At 51.3% G+C, this 15,495-nt stretch overlaps 2 protein-coding genes across 6 annotated transcripts; both read right to left on the bottom strand.

Moving 5' to 3' along the window:
- Positions 1 to 259: 259 nt before the first annotated feature.
- On the bottom strand, positions 260 to 5,030 carry dcaf5 (ddb1 and cul4 associated factor 5). 2 transcript variants are annotated; one of them, XM_077730757.1, is made up of 9 exons: positions 4,616 to 5,029; positions 3,723 to 3,866; positions 3,583 to 3,619; positions 3,372 to 3,511; positions 3,166 to 3,295; positions 2,848 to 3,061; positions 2,484 to 2,550; positions 2,296 to 2,417; positions 260 to 1,875 (listed from the first exon to the last, which is right to left on the bottom strand). In XM_077730757.1, the coding sequence occupies exons 1-9, from the start codon at positions 4,821 to 4,823 to the stop codon at positions 913 to 915; spliced, it is 2,025 nt and encodes a 674-aa protein (XP_077586883.1). In that variant the 5' UTR covers positions 4,824 to 5,029; the 3' UTR covers positions 260 to 912. The 2 variants fall into 2 exon arrangements, with proteins under 2 accessions (XP_077586883.1, XP_077586882.1); XM_077730756.1 differs by having other exon boundaries at positions 2,296 to 2,550; positions 4,616 to 5,030.
- A 345-nt stretch (positions 5,031 to 5,375) lies between these two features.
- Positions 5,376 to 15,242, bottom strand: pacs2 (phosphofurin acidic cluster sorting protein 2). 4 transcript variants are annotated; one of them, XM_077731658.1, is made up of 26 exons: positions 14,901 to 15,242; positions 11,652 to 11,739; positions 11,483 to 11,572; positions 11,289 to 11,414; positions 10,997 to 11,162; positions 10,864 to 10,937; positions 10,703 to 10,783; positions 10,573 to 10,632; positions 10,348 to 10,502; positions 10,184 to 10,274; positions 10,042 to 10,104; positions 9,799 to 9,923; positions 9,550 to 9,682; positions 9,354 to 9,458; positions 9,189 to 9,295; positions 8,949 to 9,103; positions 8,762 to 8,872; positions 8,575 to 8,683; positions 8,361 to 8,393; positions 7,893 to 7,937; positions 7,332 to 7,374; positions 7,213 to 7,255; positions 6,993 to 7,128; positions 6,489 to 6,709; positions 6,305 to 6,418; positions 5,376 to 6,160 (listed from the first exon to the last, which is right to left on the bottom strand). In XM_077731658.1, exons 1-26 carry the CDS (start codon positions 15,017 to 15,019, stop codon positions 6,042 to 6,044), a joined length of 2,712 nt encoding a protein of 903 aa, XP_077587784.1. In that variant the 5' UTR covers positions 15,020 to 15,242; the 3' UTR covers positions 5,376 to 6,041. The 4 variants fall into 4 exon arrangements, with proteins under 4 accessions (XP_077587784.1, XP_077587786.1, XP_077587785.1 ...); XM_077731660.1 differs by lacking the exon at positions 7,893 to 7,937; XM_077731659.1 differs by lacking the exon at positions 8,361 to 8,393.
- Positions 15,243 to 15,495: the final 253 nt, after the last annotated feature.

The following is a 15,495-nucleotide window of genomic DNA, read 5'->3' as shown; positions in this document are numbered from 1 at the left end:
CTTGGTGATGCGCTGGTGGCGCAACAAATGGTCGGAGATGCTACCAAGGCCTCCCCAAAAAAAGACAGAAATCTTGTAAAGTGGAGCTAAAGTCAGAAGAAGAGCGGGTGAACTTTGGAATGGAAATCAGAGGATGGCTTTCAATGTGCCACGTGGGAGTGTTTATATCTTGTCGCTTACTAGACACAAGGGAGACAAAGGATTGTAAATATATATGCTACTTAATACCAGTAGCACTATGCTAAAGAAAGAGGCAAAATTTGGGTCGTCTGAAGACCAAGCGAGTGTTTTTATTGACAGAAAACATGTCTGCTTTGTAAAGCTAAAGCCTCGGAAAGCAAATCGAAAGCGCCCTAACGAAAAAGTGTTAGCTCACATGAAACACTTGAACCAAAATAGTGAGTCTTTTTTTTATTTTTTTTTAACTTATTAAACCTTCAAAGCGCTGGAAACAAAAAGATGCTACTAATCACAAAAGGGCCGTGCTCGAAATCCTTCCTTCACTGGTTCTCCACCTGACTTGCGATTGGCGGCCGTGACGGACGTCCAATTAAATTGCAGCACGCCTCCCGGTCGCCGCCAATGAAGCCATTTACCAAATAACATAAAAGCCCGTTGATGTTGTTACCGGATTTCAGCGTGGTAAACCAAGCGGTCACGTGATAAAGTTAGCGCGTGCTTGTAGTAGAACGGGTTGACTTTTAAAGCAGCCCAAGTTCTTCTTGTCGCCGTCAAAGAAGGTCAACGGCGGTAAAACGGAGCTCCTCCCCCCCCTTAACAAAACCTCCACTAAAAGATCCTCCACCAAGACAGAACTAGCAAATTATTCCGAAAACGGCCGACGAGGGTTCCTTTGACAGGGGTACTTTTTTTAATCTTTAAAGTCGCCTCCAAAAAGGAGCAAACCGGCGACTAGGTTTTGAACTTTTTCTCCGAGGAGGCGCACTCACCCTCTTCCGATCCCGTGTGCGTCCGCTTTTGCGTGGGGGGTTTGCGAGCATCCCCGGTCCGACTTTCCTCCACGGAAACCTCCTCCGCCTGGCCGCCATCGTCGTCGTCCTCGTCCGAGACGGCTTGGGTCCTGCCGGGCCGTCGCGGCGTGTCCCCGTTCCCGTTGGCCGCCGGACTGCCGGGCGACATGGCCGGGCTGCCGCACACCAACTCGGACAGGCGCAGACGTCGGCCGCCGTCTTCCGACTCCTCCCCCGAGGAGGGCGAGTCGCGGGCGGAGGGCGACGAGGGGGCGGGCCCGCCGGGGGAGGACGGGGCCCGCCCGCGTCGCCGCCGCCTCATCACGTTGCGGCGGCGCACGGCGCTCCGTCGCTCCTCGTCTTCGGTGCTGGAGCCGGCCGAGGGGCTGGAGGCGCCGGCGGGGAGCGAGGGGGACGTGGACGAGGGGATGGACAAGGTGGTGTAGTCCCCCGGGCGGGGGCGCGGCATGGGGTCCAGCCAGAACTCGCTGGAGTCCGAGCCGCCGGTGCCGGTGCCGGCGCCGCGGCCGCCCCGCCTCCCGGCGCGGCCCTCGCCGTCCCCGCCCGAGCCGGAGCGGTCCGAGTCGTCGGCCCCGGCCGGGGCTCCCTCGGCCGGGGCGGGGCGGCGTCCCCGGGCGTGCAGCTGCATGATGGCGTCCTCGCTGAGGTCCGAGTCCGAGTCGGAACTCCAGCCCTCGATCTCGCGGCGCACCAGCGAGTCGAAGAAGGCCATCATGCGCGGGTCCTCCTGGACCGACTGGCTGACGTAGTCGTGCGACAGGCCGCTGCCGCTGTTCAGCACCAGACTGATGTACTCCTCGTGCGTGTACAGGCTGCGGCATTTGTCCTCCGCGCAGCCGTCCAGGTCGCCCAGGCTGTCGGGTTGCTGGTACGGGCTCCACGCCTGCAAAAAAAAAAAAAAAATACATCATTCAATAAATCACAACATTTCTTGATTTTCCCTTTGCAATCACAATCAAAATGTCTGGGATGTGGAGGCCGCACTCTATTTGACTGACACCGTCATTTAAATGTACAAGTTTCCAACTGAATTTCTATTTGTGGTACTTGATGTCTCGAGTCATATGGATATTAATTTCCCTTTTTAAATGGACTCCACGTTGACACTTTGCCTTTCCACTGCGCGGCACGAAATCATTTCAACTGTCATTGAGTTGTCAAACCTGGTAAGTGGCTGCAAAATAACTGGGCGGGGTTCAAATCCATCCATGCAACGGCCTCATTTTCAAACAAGGAAATTAACATACAAATACAGAAACGTTCAAAACAAGGGGCGTTGACGTCAACGAGCAGATGGACTCACCTTGATGACCTTTTCCACGCCGGAGGAGCAAATCATGTACGTCTGCGGGTTGAAGCGCACCTGGTTGACGATGGAGCGGTGACCTTTGAGGACCATGAAGGCCCCGTTCACCACACGTCCAACTAGACAACAAAACATCTCGCTAGTTTGCTTCAAATGTGCCGGACGGACGGACGCTGCTGGCTCACCTCTTTCGGGGTCTTTGGGGATTTTCCACATGTACAGGTTAAAGTCGTCCGAGCCAGACAAGATGTACTGTAGCGCACACAAGAAAAATATTTAGACGACCAAAGACAAAAATTAAACAAGATACGTTTTTGTTTTATTCTTTCAAACTAATGTTTAAGCCCCCATGCTATCCACTACTGCCCTCGTGTGGCGGTTAAAAGTATTGTCGAATTCTTTCACCCCCCCCATTTCATGTTCGTATTTATGTTGCTACACTAAAATTTCCAGATAGTATTTCAAAGACATTTAACAAGAAATTGGCATCTATGAAAATATTGAAATAAAATCCTTAAGCACTTTTTTGAGAAGGACGCGGCGACTTACTTGATCGCGGTCGCCGGCGAAGCAGCAGCTCTTCATGGTGCACGAGTTGAAGTAGCCTTGGTTGTCAAACTGGAAGCTGGGCAGGCGCGAGTGGAGTTCGTAGAGGACGGGCGGCAGGCGACGGCGCAGCGCCAGCAGTTGGGTGCCCGTGCTGTTAAAGCGCACGCTCATGGCGCTCTGAAGTGACATGCTGCCACCGTAACGCAGAAGAGTGCTGAGAACAAAGATTTTTAAAAAAATCAATCTCCTTCACTTCATGTCTTTTGTACAGTATAAAATGTACCAAATGTAGCTCATTTGTGACGTTCAATTTCTCACCTGCGTGGCTTTCGGATGTCCCACAAGCCCACGCCTTCCTTGGAATTGGCGGTGGCCAACAGTCGGGGCTCCGCCGGGTTGAACATCACGCTGTGAAAGGCCGACGGGTAATTGGCCAGGCAGAACGGTTCTACCAATGCAACAAAAAAAAAAAAAAACAGCGTTAAACAGGCACCGCGGCCCCGACCAGGTGACGGGCGACGTACCTCCGTGCGGCGGCTCTCGGGTGTCCCAGATGAGGACGCGGCCGTCGTCCGATGAACTGGCAAAGACGTTGTCGTTCACGGGGCTGACCGAGAGGCTGTACACGGCGTCGATGTGCAGGAAGACGTTGAGCGTCTCTCGCCTACCACCACCAAAATAAGACAGGGTTTGTTTTCGTGACCGGCCGAGCGGCTAACGACAAAAGCTACGTACCTCTCCACGTCGTGAAGAATCACTTGCTCGTCGTTTCCTGCCTCACGGGAAAGAAAAGGAAAAAGTTAGCGCCGGATCCCACGGATGGATGTGTGCAATAGGTTTGTAGGTTTGGAAGAATCCGTCTGGCGTGCCGTTACCTCCAGAGAAAACCTTCTTATTGCTGCTGTCAAAGGCCAGGCAGAAGATGTTGGACAGATGTTCTCCTTTCAACTTGACTGGCTTGGCACGAGAGTGGAGGGCTTCTTCCATGTGCCACAGGAGCACCCGGCGGTCGTCTCCCCCTGCGGACACCAAACGCCAACTCAAACGTGCACAAGATGAAGCCGTCAAATGGCGACAAATGGATTGGAATGGCTACTTTTGCTTTCAGCGGGCTTATCCTTCTTACCACTACTTGGGCTGTCTAAGTCATTCCACCCTCAGTGTAAACAAAGTAGAAACTTCATTCGATTTCAAGTGTCCTTCACTCAAATGGTTTCATCCATGCTTTTGGCTATCTAACAATTATCTGCATTTAGGTGGTGAGTCTTTAGGACTCCTCACGATATAAGGTACAAAGTTTAGAGTTTATTTTTATTGGCCTCTACCCAAGTCCATGGTTGATTCAGCAAGTATTATTTTGGAAGTATCTGCACTAGTTGAGGGAGTTCACACAAAGACTTGAGCTGTCGCTGTCAACACGATTAGGCATTTGAATGATTTCAATAAGACGGCAGGGCTGTCATGCTACCAGGAGGCCCGCACGACTATTTTTAGCCACGTCAAAACACTATTAACAGCTTTAATGACGGGCTGACTGTCGGAGGGCTTCTCCGCGACCACGGCCAAGCCGCCGCCGAGAAGCTAGCTACGTGTAAACATTACGCTGTCGAAAAAGCTCGGCTAACGAACATCGTTCAGAATGAGGAGGCTGGTCCGAAGCTAGCATAGCATAGCAATAATATAGCATAGCAATAGTAATACTAGTGTATAGCAATAGCATAGCACGCTAGCAAAATTAGCACCGGAGAGCGAAGAGGGGGCAACCTACCGGACACCAACCACTCTCCACCGTTGTTGGAGAACTCGATGGCGTTAACGCAGCCAAAGTGTCCGAGCAGGTCCTTCTTGTAGAGGCTGGTGCAGCCGGACAGCCTACGCCGCTGGAACTCGTCCTTCATGAGCGGCTGCCCCGTCAGCCCGCGGCGGGACAGAAAGCCCACGGACGAGCGCATACCGCAACCCTTCAGCACCTTCATGGTGGTGGAGGGCAACTACCGGGCGACTACCGGGCTGGCTTCTCACGTGCTGGCCGACTCGTGAAGCTCGTAGCCCGGCGAGGAGCTCATTGTGGCAGCTAATGGTGTTGGACGTCGAAGACGGATGGATGTTTGGATGGCCGTCCAAAACGGCAGGCGTCCTACGCAAGACGCTAGATTGGAAGGACCCTCCTCCCGCCTTCCTTTATTTCCAGCCAATCACAGAACAGCACCCTGCCCCCCCCCCCCCCCCCCTGCCTGTCACTAAGCATCATCAACTCTGACGAGCATCAATGTGTACTCTTGCGGTGGTTTTTAATATAACATTTGTCTGTTTTATGAGTCGTTTGACGTCAACTACTCACAAACCGTTCATCAACTGTCTTGTTATTTCAGTCCAAAAATGTACTTGTGAAGGTGAAGTTCAATTATAAAACTATAGCCCCATTGCATGCATTTATTATGAGGTTTATGCCAGACTAAAAAACAAACATTTTTAAATCTGATTTTGCAGCATGCTTCAATAGAAAAGGCAATAAATTGACATGTCAGCACATTTTAGTAGGTGGTAGTTTTATTACACGGGGGCTTTATGTATGACAATGGTTTGGACTTGACAAAAAATCAAATAAATGCTCTTTTTAAAGGAATTCATTTAGTGTTTTTAAAGAACAGAAAAGTGCACACGTACAATCATGCATCGCTCATCATTTTTTTTAAATGCAATCGGGAACTTGATGTAGGCACTTATCAAAAACCTGCCTGATAATTACAATTATTGGCGTTTGCTTGCCGGACTGGCGCTACAAAAGAATAATAATTGATCAATAATCTACATATCATGGCATGTCGTGTGCAGGTGGAGAAGAGAAATCCATCATGTAAAGTTGTCGCTGGCCTTGTGCTAGGATTTGAGATTGATCTCAATTTGAGCTGGAATCATACCACTGGACATTTGGCTGCAAGGCATTTTTTAAATTCACTATTGCACCTGTTGTCGAACTTTCCCCCGCTTAAAAATCTCTTTTTTTTTTGTTAAAATAGAACTTCCTTCGTGCGCGGGATGTGCTTTGGCTAACACGCCGTCCTTTTGGGACGTGGCGTTAGCATTTAGCTCAAGTGCTACGTCCTTAAAAACCACCACAAAGCAGAGGTCAAGTTGGAGAAATAAAAGTAGGACACGGATAAAATAAGGAAATGGGTTAAACGGGGTGGTCTTTAGTAGGGTCCTTTGACGTGGCCGAAGACGGCGATGGGGAAATGTTTGACGTGCGACGACCACTGCGCCGCCAGCTGGAAAAACTTGACATCGTTCCACTCGGCGCCGTCGATCGACACTGTGCCAGAAATGTACAAATGTCAAAACAGTCAATCACTGTGGAATAATTCAACAAAACATTTGAAAATAGCCTCATAATGAACGTTGAGTGTATTGGCCGGACTATAAGCCGCAGCTTTCAAGGTCTTTCCCGGACATTTACCCGTCAACATGTTGTGCTGGTGCTTGGCGGTGCAGATGAGGCGACTGATGCCCTCGATCACCTGACTTTTGGACTCCACCTCCTTGTCTTTGCTCTTTTTGGCCAGAAACATCACTGCCACGACAATTTGACAACGTCTCGTATTTTCAACTTTTTTTTCTGCTTCCACCTGAGCGGTTCTTACCCTTCTTGTTCTTCTCCTTGGTCACCACCGTCATGGACATGGCGGGCAGGGCGCCCGGCTCGGCACCCCCCGCGGGCAGCCGGCTGACCTGCAGCGAGCGGAAATTGCACTTGAGGGTATTCTTGGCGGCGGAGGACGAGTCGCGCTTCTCCGCGTCCTTCTTCCTGTCGGCCACCCAGTAGTCCACCTGAAGGCCCATCAGTTCCGTTTGACCGCCAGAACTGTGACCGAACATGATGGGGAAGACAAATATATTAGCCATGCTAACCTGAAACATATTGTTATGTAAGAAACAATATGGGGGGGGGGGAAGCACCTGCTAGCTTAATGCTAATATAAATACATTTTGCACGTGTATCAAAACACAAAATGGTTTACTTTTTGAGCGCCTGCTAGCATAATGCTAATATTCAATGGAAAATGTCTTTGTAGCATTAAGAATATTATTCAATATGATATAAAAACAAAACATTGAATTCATATTGGACAATATGTGGCGCTCACCTATAGACGCATAAGGTGGTGTTGACGGACGGCGAGGAGGGCGGAGTCGGCGACAGCTCTTTTAGCACCGGTGACACTTGAGGGGGCGTGGCCAGCAAAAAGGAGGAGCCGGCCGGCGCCGCGTCGTCCGAGTCGCCTTGGGGGCGGAGCAGATCCAACGGAATACTGAATTAGCAAATAAATGTGCGCTTTATCTAAAATAAATGAATTAAAAACTTGCCCGCTGTCGCCGAAGACGGCTCCACGATTCCCACCTGGACCATCTACGGAATTGAGTCAGAGATTTTCCTGAACGGTGCACCCGTGGCACACCCACAATTCGACGGCGACGTTACTCACGCCGACGAAGGGGATGAATTTCTGGCACGAATCCTCATCGGGGCTGCGGAAAAACAAGAACAATTGGAGAACCCCAACAAAGACGACTGGGAGAATTCTGCCTAGCAACAGCGGCAAAGTTTAGGGCCGCCACTTTGATCTCATTGACCTCCGACTAACTATTTTGATTGTCCATTGTTGGACTCATTTTAGACCAAATTGTGTTGTCAAAACCATAGTTGGTAGCAGCCCTGAAGCTAAAGTGGGGCTCTATTCTAAGGGTAAGGGAGGGCTCAAATGGGGGTGCCCAACTTGGAGAACTTGGAGAACAACCACTTAGTCAGTCTGTTTTCCAAGACACAACTGAATCCCATCATCGGGATCGTTGATGACTTGACCATTTCCTTCAGGAGTTGGAAAAAAGAGCAAATGGGGGCCCCCGAAGGACCCGAGTTGGGCCCCCCTCGTCTAAAAAAAAAATGGTGGACATGCGGGTCGGTCTAGGTTCCCATAAAAGAAGCCAACCCAAGAAGCTCTCCATGCTAGCAAGTCACAAAGAGGAAAAGAGGCGGTCGCCCTTGCCTTGAGGACACCTGCCATCGCCCCCCCAGGGAAGAAACGGGCAGGCTATGGGAAGAGGGAAAGTAGGTGGGGCACAGACAAAGAAGAAGACAAACTGAATGCAGAGCCCCACACACATCATCCATTGGAGTACCGGAATATCTGCCATAGAGGCAGGCGCATGCCATATCTCAGTCCGTGGTGGTGGGAGTGGTGGCGGTTATCGGTCTCGGCGCCATTGACGGCGACGGACGTCCAATCCATTCCAACCGGGACTACCGGCTCAAATGGATCGCGTCCAATCTCCTGGCCCATTTTAGGGGATGATGATGACGACAATGCGAAATCATTCAAATGGCCGTGACGTTATTTTTAAGTGGGATTCATATTTGATCCAATGATAGCGAGAGTGGCTGGAAAATGGCGGCGAGACGAGGAAGAAGATGGGAATGGAATCGAAAGAGAGACAATGAAAATGGAGCACAGTACCTGATGGCAAAATCAAAATGAAAGCTCTTTTTCCTTCAAAAATAACAAAAGAGAGACAAAAAAAACAAACAAAAAAAACAACACAAAGCACACAACAATGTTATTTGCAAACACACTCACACACATTAAATGTCAGTAGAACATTTGACACCGTCACGACTCAAGGGGGCGGGGCTCCATCTGACAATATGCCAAATTTGCCCCCCAAAAATACCTTTTTTGCTTGTAGGTCAGCATGGCCTCGGCGATGGGGAGCTGGTGCGCCCCGTTGGCGCCCAGCATGTACTGCGTCACCCTGGACGCCACGTCCGGACTCTCCTGGACTGCACGTACGGCGGCGTCCATTTTGAACGGGGGGAGGCGGCCGCCGTCCACCCGTCGGTCCCGTCGACCTGACTTACCCAGCGAAGGGGCCTCGGGCCGGTGAAAGAGTTCCTTCCAAGCCGCGTCCTGGAAAAGACCGTCGTATCTGGAGTCCATGCCGCCCAGGTACTTGGACACCGGGTTGGCCCCTGCACACGGGTTCGAAAAATCACGTGCCGTTCAAACGGGGATTTCACAAAACAAAAACAGGGCGGGCCTACGCACCCAGCGGGATGACCAGGAAGCGCATGTATCCCAGCCAGTCGGGGGTCTTGTGGGTCAGGTGGTCCACAAAGAGGCGGAGCACGCCGCCCAGGTAGTGTTGCGCGCCCGCCACCGCGATCTTGATGGGGACGGGCGTCTGAGAGTTGCAGTTGCAGCTGCGTGGTGGTGGTGGTGGGCGGGAACAAAAGGATTCAAAAAGGGGGACGGCCAAACGGATTGACGGCCAATTAGGAAACTCACAATCTTTGGATGCGGGACACGATGGTGTTGAACGCCGCTTGGACGTCGGCCGTGGTGCAGGTGCACACCACCGGGAGGCGCTGCTTCTGGAGCGCGTCCGACAGGTACTGGAGGAAAAGAGCCGAAGGTCAGGGGCGTCGGGGAGGGGGATGGACGTCGGCTCACCTGTCCCCGCCAGTCGGACGTGTCCACCAGGACGATGCTGTCGGGAAGATGGTTGTCCGCCGCCAGGATGTGGTTGAGTTGGTCGTACACCGTCTTCCTGGGGATCTGTGGGGGAGGGAGAGTTATAGGCGGAGTTCTGGGAGATTGGACGGAGGGGCCGGCCGGCCGGCACGCCACTGGCTGGCACGCCACTGGCCTGCAAGTGGCTGCGGGTGTCCGGCGCCCGCTCGTTGTCCAGGCTGTTGGCGCGCTCGTTCTGAGGTCGGTTGGCCTGCCGCTCCTTCAGCGACGTGCTGCGACCTCGCCGCCCCGCCATCTTGGGTTCCTGCCTGGGTGGGTGGGACCAGCAATGCACGGTCACTGGGCGGAGCTACGGATTAAGCTTCTAAAACTTGAAAGGAAATATTCTTCTCTATATAAAAGTCAATCATTGGCACAATTCCACCTGTTGGATGAAATGATGAGCGACTCAGTCTTGGTCATCTTGCCACTAGGGGGCAGTCTGTCCAAGAAGGTGTCCATGTTGTCCATCTCCAGCTCCGTGGTGGGCGTCACCGCCTCCGGAAGCTCCTGAACAAACAAAATTGGACGGCCTTCTACTTACTTTTCCCTGTCAAAATCCATGTCGACATAGATTTGGACACCCATCCGGTTTATGGACTACCACGTCTTTGGAGGGCGCACTCACGTAAGGGACGTCGTCGGAGCCGTCGCCGTCGTCCCCGACGCGTTTGTTTTCGTGCGCTTCCATCTGGAAGGGGAAGACAAAAGACTGATTGCCGCTGCCGGTCCTCCCGGTCCAAAGGAGGCGGGACGGACGCCTGTCTGACCGGGCTGGGGGGCTCGCGGTGGCTGCGGCCGCTGTGGATGCTTCCGATTTCCGTCTGCGAGCTGGACAAGGAGATCCCCTCGAAATATGGCCTGGAGTAGTAAACAAACTCGGATGACTTTTTTTTTTTAAAAAGACAGAGGAATAGCCGTGTCGCGTGCTCACTTGAGTTTAGGTTTGGGGGTGCTCAGCACGCTGTCGTCGTCGTCCAGCTCGGGACCGCTGTCGCTGGGATTGTCAAACTCCACACTGTCCAGGTCCAGGTCTTCCTCCTCCACCTCGGGGGGAACCTCGGCCGGGTCCTGCTCCGAGTCTAAAACCTGACAAGGGTGGTCAACTCGCCATTCCGCTAGGGGTGGGCGCTCGTGGTCGTTCCCGGTTGTGGGTCACCTCGTCGGATACCCGGAACCTCTTGAGGAGAGCCACCACTCGCTGCTTGAAATTTTGCTGCTACAAAAGCACAAAAAAATATGATGAACAGACTATATATTAGATTTGGATGATTATTTTCTTGACTAACCCTTGTGATAGACGCCGTCCTGACGATGGACCTCCTCTGCTTCTTCAGCTTGCGCACGTCAAACTCGTCATCTTCCAAGTCCTAACCGGAAAAAACAGGAAAAAAAGGTCTTTTCTGCATTTTTTTTTTTAATCGCCCCTCCTAATTCCCGCCGGGGTCACCTGAGCCTGTCCCGCGTCGTCGCTGGCTTCCTGCTCGGAAGAGAAGCTCTCGTCCTCCTCCTCCGAGTAGTTGTCTGGAAAAGAAGAAATGTCAGGACAATGGCCAAAAGCCAGTGTGGTTTTTTGGCGTTACCGGAGCACTTGATCTTGTGTCCGCCGGCCTGCAAGCCGCCGTCCTCGTGGTCGATGGGCTGGCTGGAGAGCGAGAGGATCCAGATCTCCGCCACCTTCCCCAGGAGCTCCTTCTGATGGCTGCACAGCGGCAGCACCTGACCTCCCTCCGTCGGGTGCTGCATCACCTGCGGGAAAAGCCAGGCCAGGGACCGCCATGTTGGGACAGTGTCTTCATGCTATTTATACTTGATGCTGTCTGAAACGAATCCTCCAATTTGTACCGGATGCCGTCCAAACACCCACCCACCCACCTCAGCCATGTCCACGCAGCCCACGGCCAAGGTCTTGTAGCCCAGGATGGTTCGGTTCTTGTAGCGTTTGCGTCTCTGCAGCAGGATCTGAAGTTTGTTGCCCTCCCGCTTTAGGAAGTGAGGATACTGAGAAGGGAGAAGAAATACTTTGGGGATTTCCCCTCGGACAGTCAGAATCCCGGACGGGGTCGCACCTGCAGCGAGAAGGTGAGGGCCAGCTCCGTCTCCACGGAGCCGCCGGGCGGCAGCACGATCTCGTGGGAGCGAAGGATGCGTTTGGAGCCCTGGAGGAGACAAAAAGGAACAACAACTGCTTACCTTTCACGTCCACAAAGACTGAATTTGGGCTTTGCGCTTCCCTACTTGGATTTTGACGGCCACCACCACCGAGATGAGCTCCTTGTCCAGTTCCCGGAGAACCACCAGCTTGTTTAGCGTCAGACTGCAAAGCCTGGTGGGAAAAAAAAATAATACACCGATCATTCATCGTTATCTAAGACGCGGGGCGCCGGAGCCGAACAACGGAGAGGGTGGACTAGGATTGGTCGCCAGCAAAAGGTATGAATCAGTCAACCGAGTACGTAAGTGGTTGCAGTATGCAATTGTTTCGCTAGAGGGCGCTAATGGAAGATTTGGTCATACATAGTACCTCTACTTAAAAAGCATCAATAAGAACATTTTGTTCCAACACGCAAAAGAAATTCAAGCTACGGAAAGCAAAATCAATCCAATAAGCCCTGAAATCCATAATCATAGCCATAGTTTTTTTTTTTCTAAAAAAAGGTGCAATTGGTTTGTTGGCTTGGCTTGTGCCAACGCCACCAAATGGACACCTTGAAGAGGAGGGGGCTTTCAGGGAGGGGGGTGGCATTGTCCGAGCGTGAGACTCTGGATTTTTTTTTCTTCAGACGCTTCCTCCACCAGACAAAAGTTGGAGGGGGGGAGGAAAGCTCAATTATTCAGAGAGGCTGGCCAACAATCATCTCCCTTTCACTCCAGACCAATAAGGTCATTTATGCAAAAACATGGAAATTGACAATTAAAAAAAGCGACATTAACAGGTCAGGCTTTTGGAGAAAAAAAACTATTATTCTTTAAATCGGTGGAGGATCTTGGACATTTTCTTAGGAAGGCATGAAAAAGCAAAGAGTGTGTCGGGATGACAATGGCAGGTCTGACACGCCTTTGAAATGGCGAGGTCCCGGGCACGGACGCGCTAAGCGGCCCGGCCCTCCACCATCAAGGACGACATTGTCTCCGTGCCAGCGACCACAATTGAAGCCTTATGCTTTGTGCTGCTGAGCGACGCCCAGGCGCAAAACTACTAACTCGTTAGCTAAGGTTTGTTATCCTTAGGTAGGACACTGCCTTCTGGGAGCTATTTTTAATGGGACACTCTTTTACGGATTTCTCACAGGATTTCTTGTGTTGGCGGAGTTGACCCACTTTTAGCATATTTGGATGGCATTTTTCTTTCAACACAACACAATCACCTCAAAAAAACTCCATGTTTCCAATCTTAGTCTTCTGAAACGCACTTTTCGGACCAAAACATCCCCTGCGTCCTCGAGCCGAGATTTGACGGCGTCGGCAAGTTTTCTATCGATCGCCAAGAATGAGATTTCAAGACGGCCGACCTTGGGGGTCCGCCCGTCGCCCTGTGCGGGATCCGGTTCCAGGGAAAGGCAACACCCGTTCCCCAGACGCACCATAAAAGCCAAGCCTTCTTTCGGCTGACTTTGGTTTGGAATTGACAAGGGGTGGGGCTTAACCACTGGATTTCCTTCAATGGTTGATTTGGATTTGTTTCATTGGCTAACTGGCTAACTTGAGCTGGTTCACCTAAGAGGGCAGCGGAGGAGGAGGATTCCCATGGCAACCCCGGAAATGGGCGCAGAACATCAAAGCGCGTCCCCCAGGTGCTTACTGATTGCACACAAGAAAATCAGGCCTGTTGCTAGGCAGCTGGGGGTGGAGGGGAGGGGGGGTTACTCAACATCAGTCCGAGGGTCTGTTGACCACGCCAAGCCATCCCAATGGGTTGACCCATTTTATATTTTAGATCAATACAAAGCATAAATATTTGATCAAACATTTTCAATATTTGAATGAGTGGTTAGCGTGTTGGCATCGCTGTTCTGGGGTCCTGGGTTCGAATCCAGGTCAGTCCACACAAGGCATAAACATCCATGCTAGGCTAACTGTAGGCTAAATTGAGGCCAAGCTATGATTGGTTGTTTGTCTCCCAGTGCTCAAAGTCAGCTGGGATAGGCTCCAGCACCCCCACGACCCTTTTGAGGATGAAGCAGTTCAGAAAATGAATGAATCAATTTTTAAATATTACGAACTATATTCTTGTCGTTGTCCAATATGAAAGATTTCTTTAATCCTAAATATACTTTTAGTGTTTTAATTCTACTTTGCGATGGCGTGACTTATTATCCGTAAATGTCTTTTTTTAACGGCCACGCTTCTAGACAGATGGGTGCAAAAAAAAGAAAGATAATGATGATGATGATGATAAGCCAAAGTCAAGGCCAGCCAGCATCATCCTCATCCTCCTCATCATCATCACCTTGATGGGAATTGAATAGAAGGACGAGGCGAGTGAAACAATCGGCTAAAAAGCCATTTTGGACAAAAAGCCTTCATTAGCAAAAGTCCTCGCTAATCTGCTAACGCGGCCAAGTGGAGATTTGCCAGCGCTCAAGTCAACTTTGCCACCCCCCCCCCCCCCCCCCCGCCTCCCCCAAGCGCCACTTTCCCAGACGCCACGTAATCTCACTATGGTTATTTAACTTTGTTGGGCGGCCTTGACGTCCACAGCCGTCCAAAATGTCTTCCCACGGAGAAGATTCCCAGGATGTGCGTGTAGGAGAAGAACGCCAGTGGGAACAAAGCGCGTCTCTCGGCGCCATCCTACTCTCCATTCCAGGAACGCCAGCATGAAATACCTCCAAATACATTTGTGAATATAGGGGGGTGATGACGTGGACCACCACGCTATTAACGTCCATCTCCGTCAAGGGCGGTCCAACAGTTAAGTGTCCAAAAGGTTAATGAAGCGTAGCAGAAGGTAGACACGTGCCACTGTTGGGCTACTTGGAAGATGTGCACATTTTGCATTCAAGAGTTTCAAATGTGACAAGCCACCCTGCTCTCCCCTCCTCTAGGATGACGTTTTATACAAAAATGCTGTCCAAATACATTGCAGCCAGAAGAATAAATGGAAATACTACTGCTGATATGTAATCAGACAAGGATTTTTTTGCTATCTCATAGTTAATGTGGCACATTAATGTAGAGCAAATATCTTTGTTATTGACGTGACGAAGGAAATTTGGGATGAGCATCTTTTCTATGGGATTAAGTCTAAGGTGGGGCAGGGATATGGGGGCTTTTTTGGGGTGTAGCATCTCGTTATCCCTCCTAAAGTGAGATTGAAGCCTCCTCCGGCTGGGGCACCCAATGGCCGCCTCCGCAAGTGCACACCGCAAACGCCCCGTTAACCGCCCCGCAAACCTCAGCTTCCTCCGCCGCAACCCGGCGTGGCAATGGCGACTTAGCGGCAGCGCAAAGTTTGCAGAAAATAAGGCAGAAAAGCATGCTTACCTCGGGATGCAATTGGGAGACGATCCATCGATTTCCCAAGTGGCAAACAAATTCATCGGCACCGGTCTGTTGAGAGCCCCGCTGCCGGGGAAGCTCAGCCGGCCGCTTCTCTCCGCCATGGTGCCTCGATGCCTGCCTGCCTGCCCAGGTAGGGACTATGTGTGTGTTGTTGCAGAAGGCGTCCTCCTCCTCTTCCTCTCCCGGCCGCCTGGGCTAGTTGTGGCCACTAACACCACCAGCAGCACGCGGTTTGCCGGCTCCTGCTCGTTTTTCTCTCCTCTGCTGCTACCTTCCTACCCAAGTCCTCTGTGTGCTCTTTCCCCGCCCGTAAAGGACGATGAGTGGCGCACAGTCAGAAGGGAGGGGAGGAGCTACAGCATGCATACTTTAAGGTGGGACAAAAACATATGGCTAACGAGACAATAATTGCAGTTTCTACTCAGTGGAAGCCAAGTTGATGACAAAAAAAGAATCTAAAAATAGAACCTTTTGTCTTCATTTCGTCCAATGATAGTACTACATAACAAAATAAGACAATAGCTACTAGTTAGTACTACTGCCTTGTTTCTTAAGTGTTTATTCTTGAGCAGCTGCA

Source organism: Stigmatopora nigra, chromosome 13 (assembly GCF_051989575.1).
Source record: "Stigmatopora nigra isolate UIUO_SnigA chromosome 13, RoL_Snig_1.1, whole genome shotgun sequence".
In the NCBI taxonomy this organism is placed as follows: domain Eukaryota; kingdom Metazoa; phylum Chordata; class Actinopteri; order Syngnathiformes; family Syngnathidae; genus Stigmatopora; species Stigmatopora nigra.
Note: the sequence above shows the minus strand (reverse complement) of the source record. Positions and strands in the feature narration are given on the sequence as shown.

Bases quoted from the DNA above. Each gene is read 5' to 3' on its own strand.
- dcaf5 (XM_077730756.1), bottom strand. From the start codon at position 4,823: ATGAAGGTGCTGAAGGGTTGCGGTATGCGCTCGTCCGTGGGCTTTCTG. The intron at 3,512-3,582 runs GTACGTAGCTTT...TGGTGGTGGTAG, and splicing joins ATTCTTCACGACGTGGAGAG to GCGAGAGACGCTCAACGTCT. The intron at 3,062-3,165 runs GTGAGAAATTGA...CTTTGTTCTCAG, and splicing joins GACATCCGAAAGCCACGCAG to CACTCTTCTGCGTTACGGTG.
- pacs2 (XM_077731658.1), bottom strand. From the start codon at position 15,019: ATGGCGGAGAGAAGCGGCCGGCTGAGCTTCCCCGGCAGCGGGGCTCTC. The intron at 9,924-10,041 runs GTGAGTGCGCCC...TTGTTTGTTCAG, and splicing joins GCTCCGACGACGTCCCTTAC to GAGCTTCCGGAGGCGGTGAC. The intron at 8,684-8,761 runs GTAAGTCAGGTC...CCGTACGTGCAG, and splicing joins GCCCGAGGCCCCTTCGCTGG to TCCAGGAGAGTCCGGACGTG.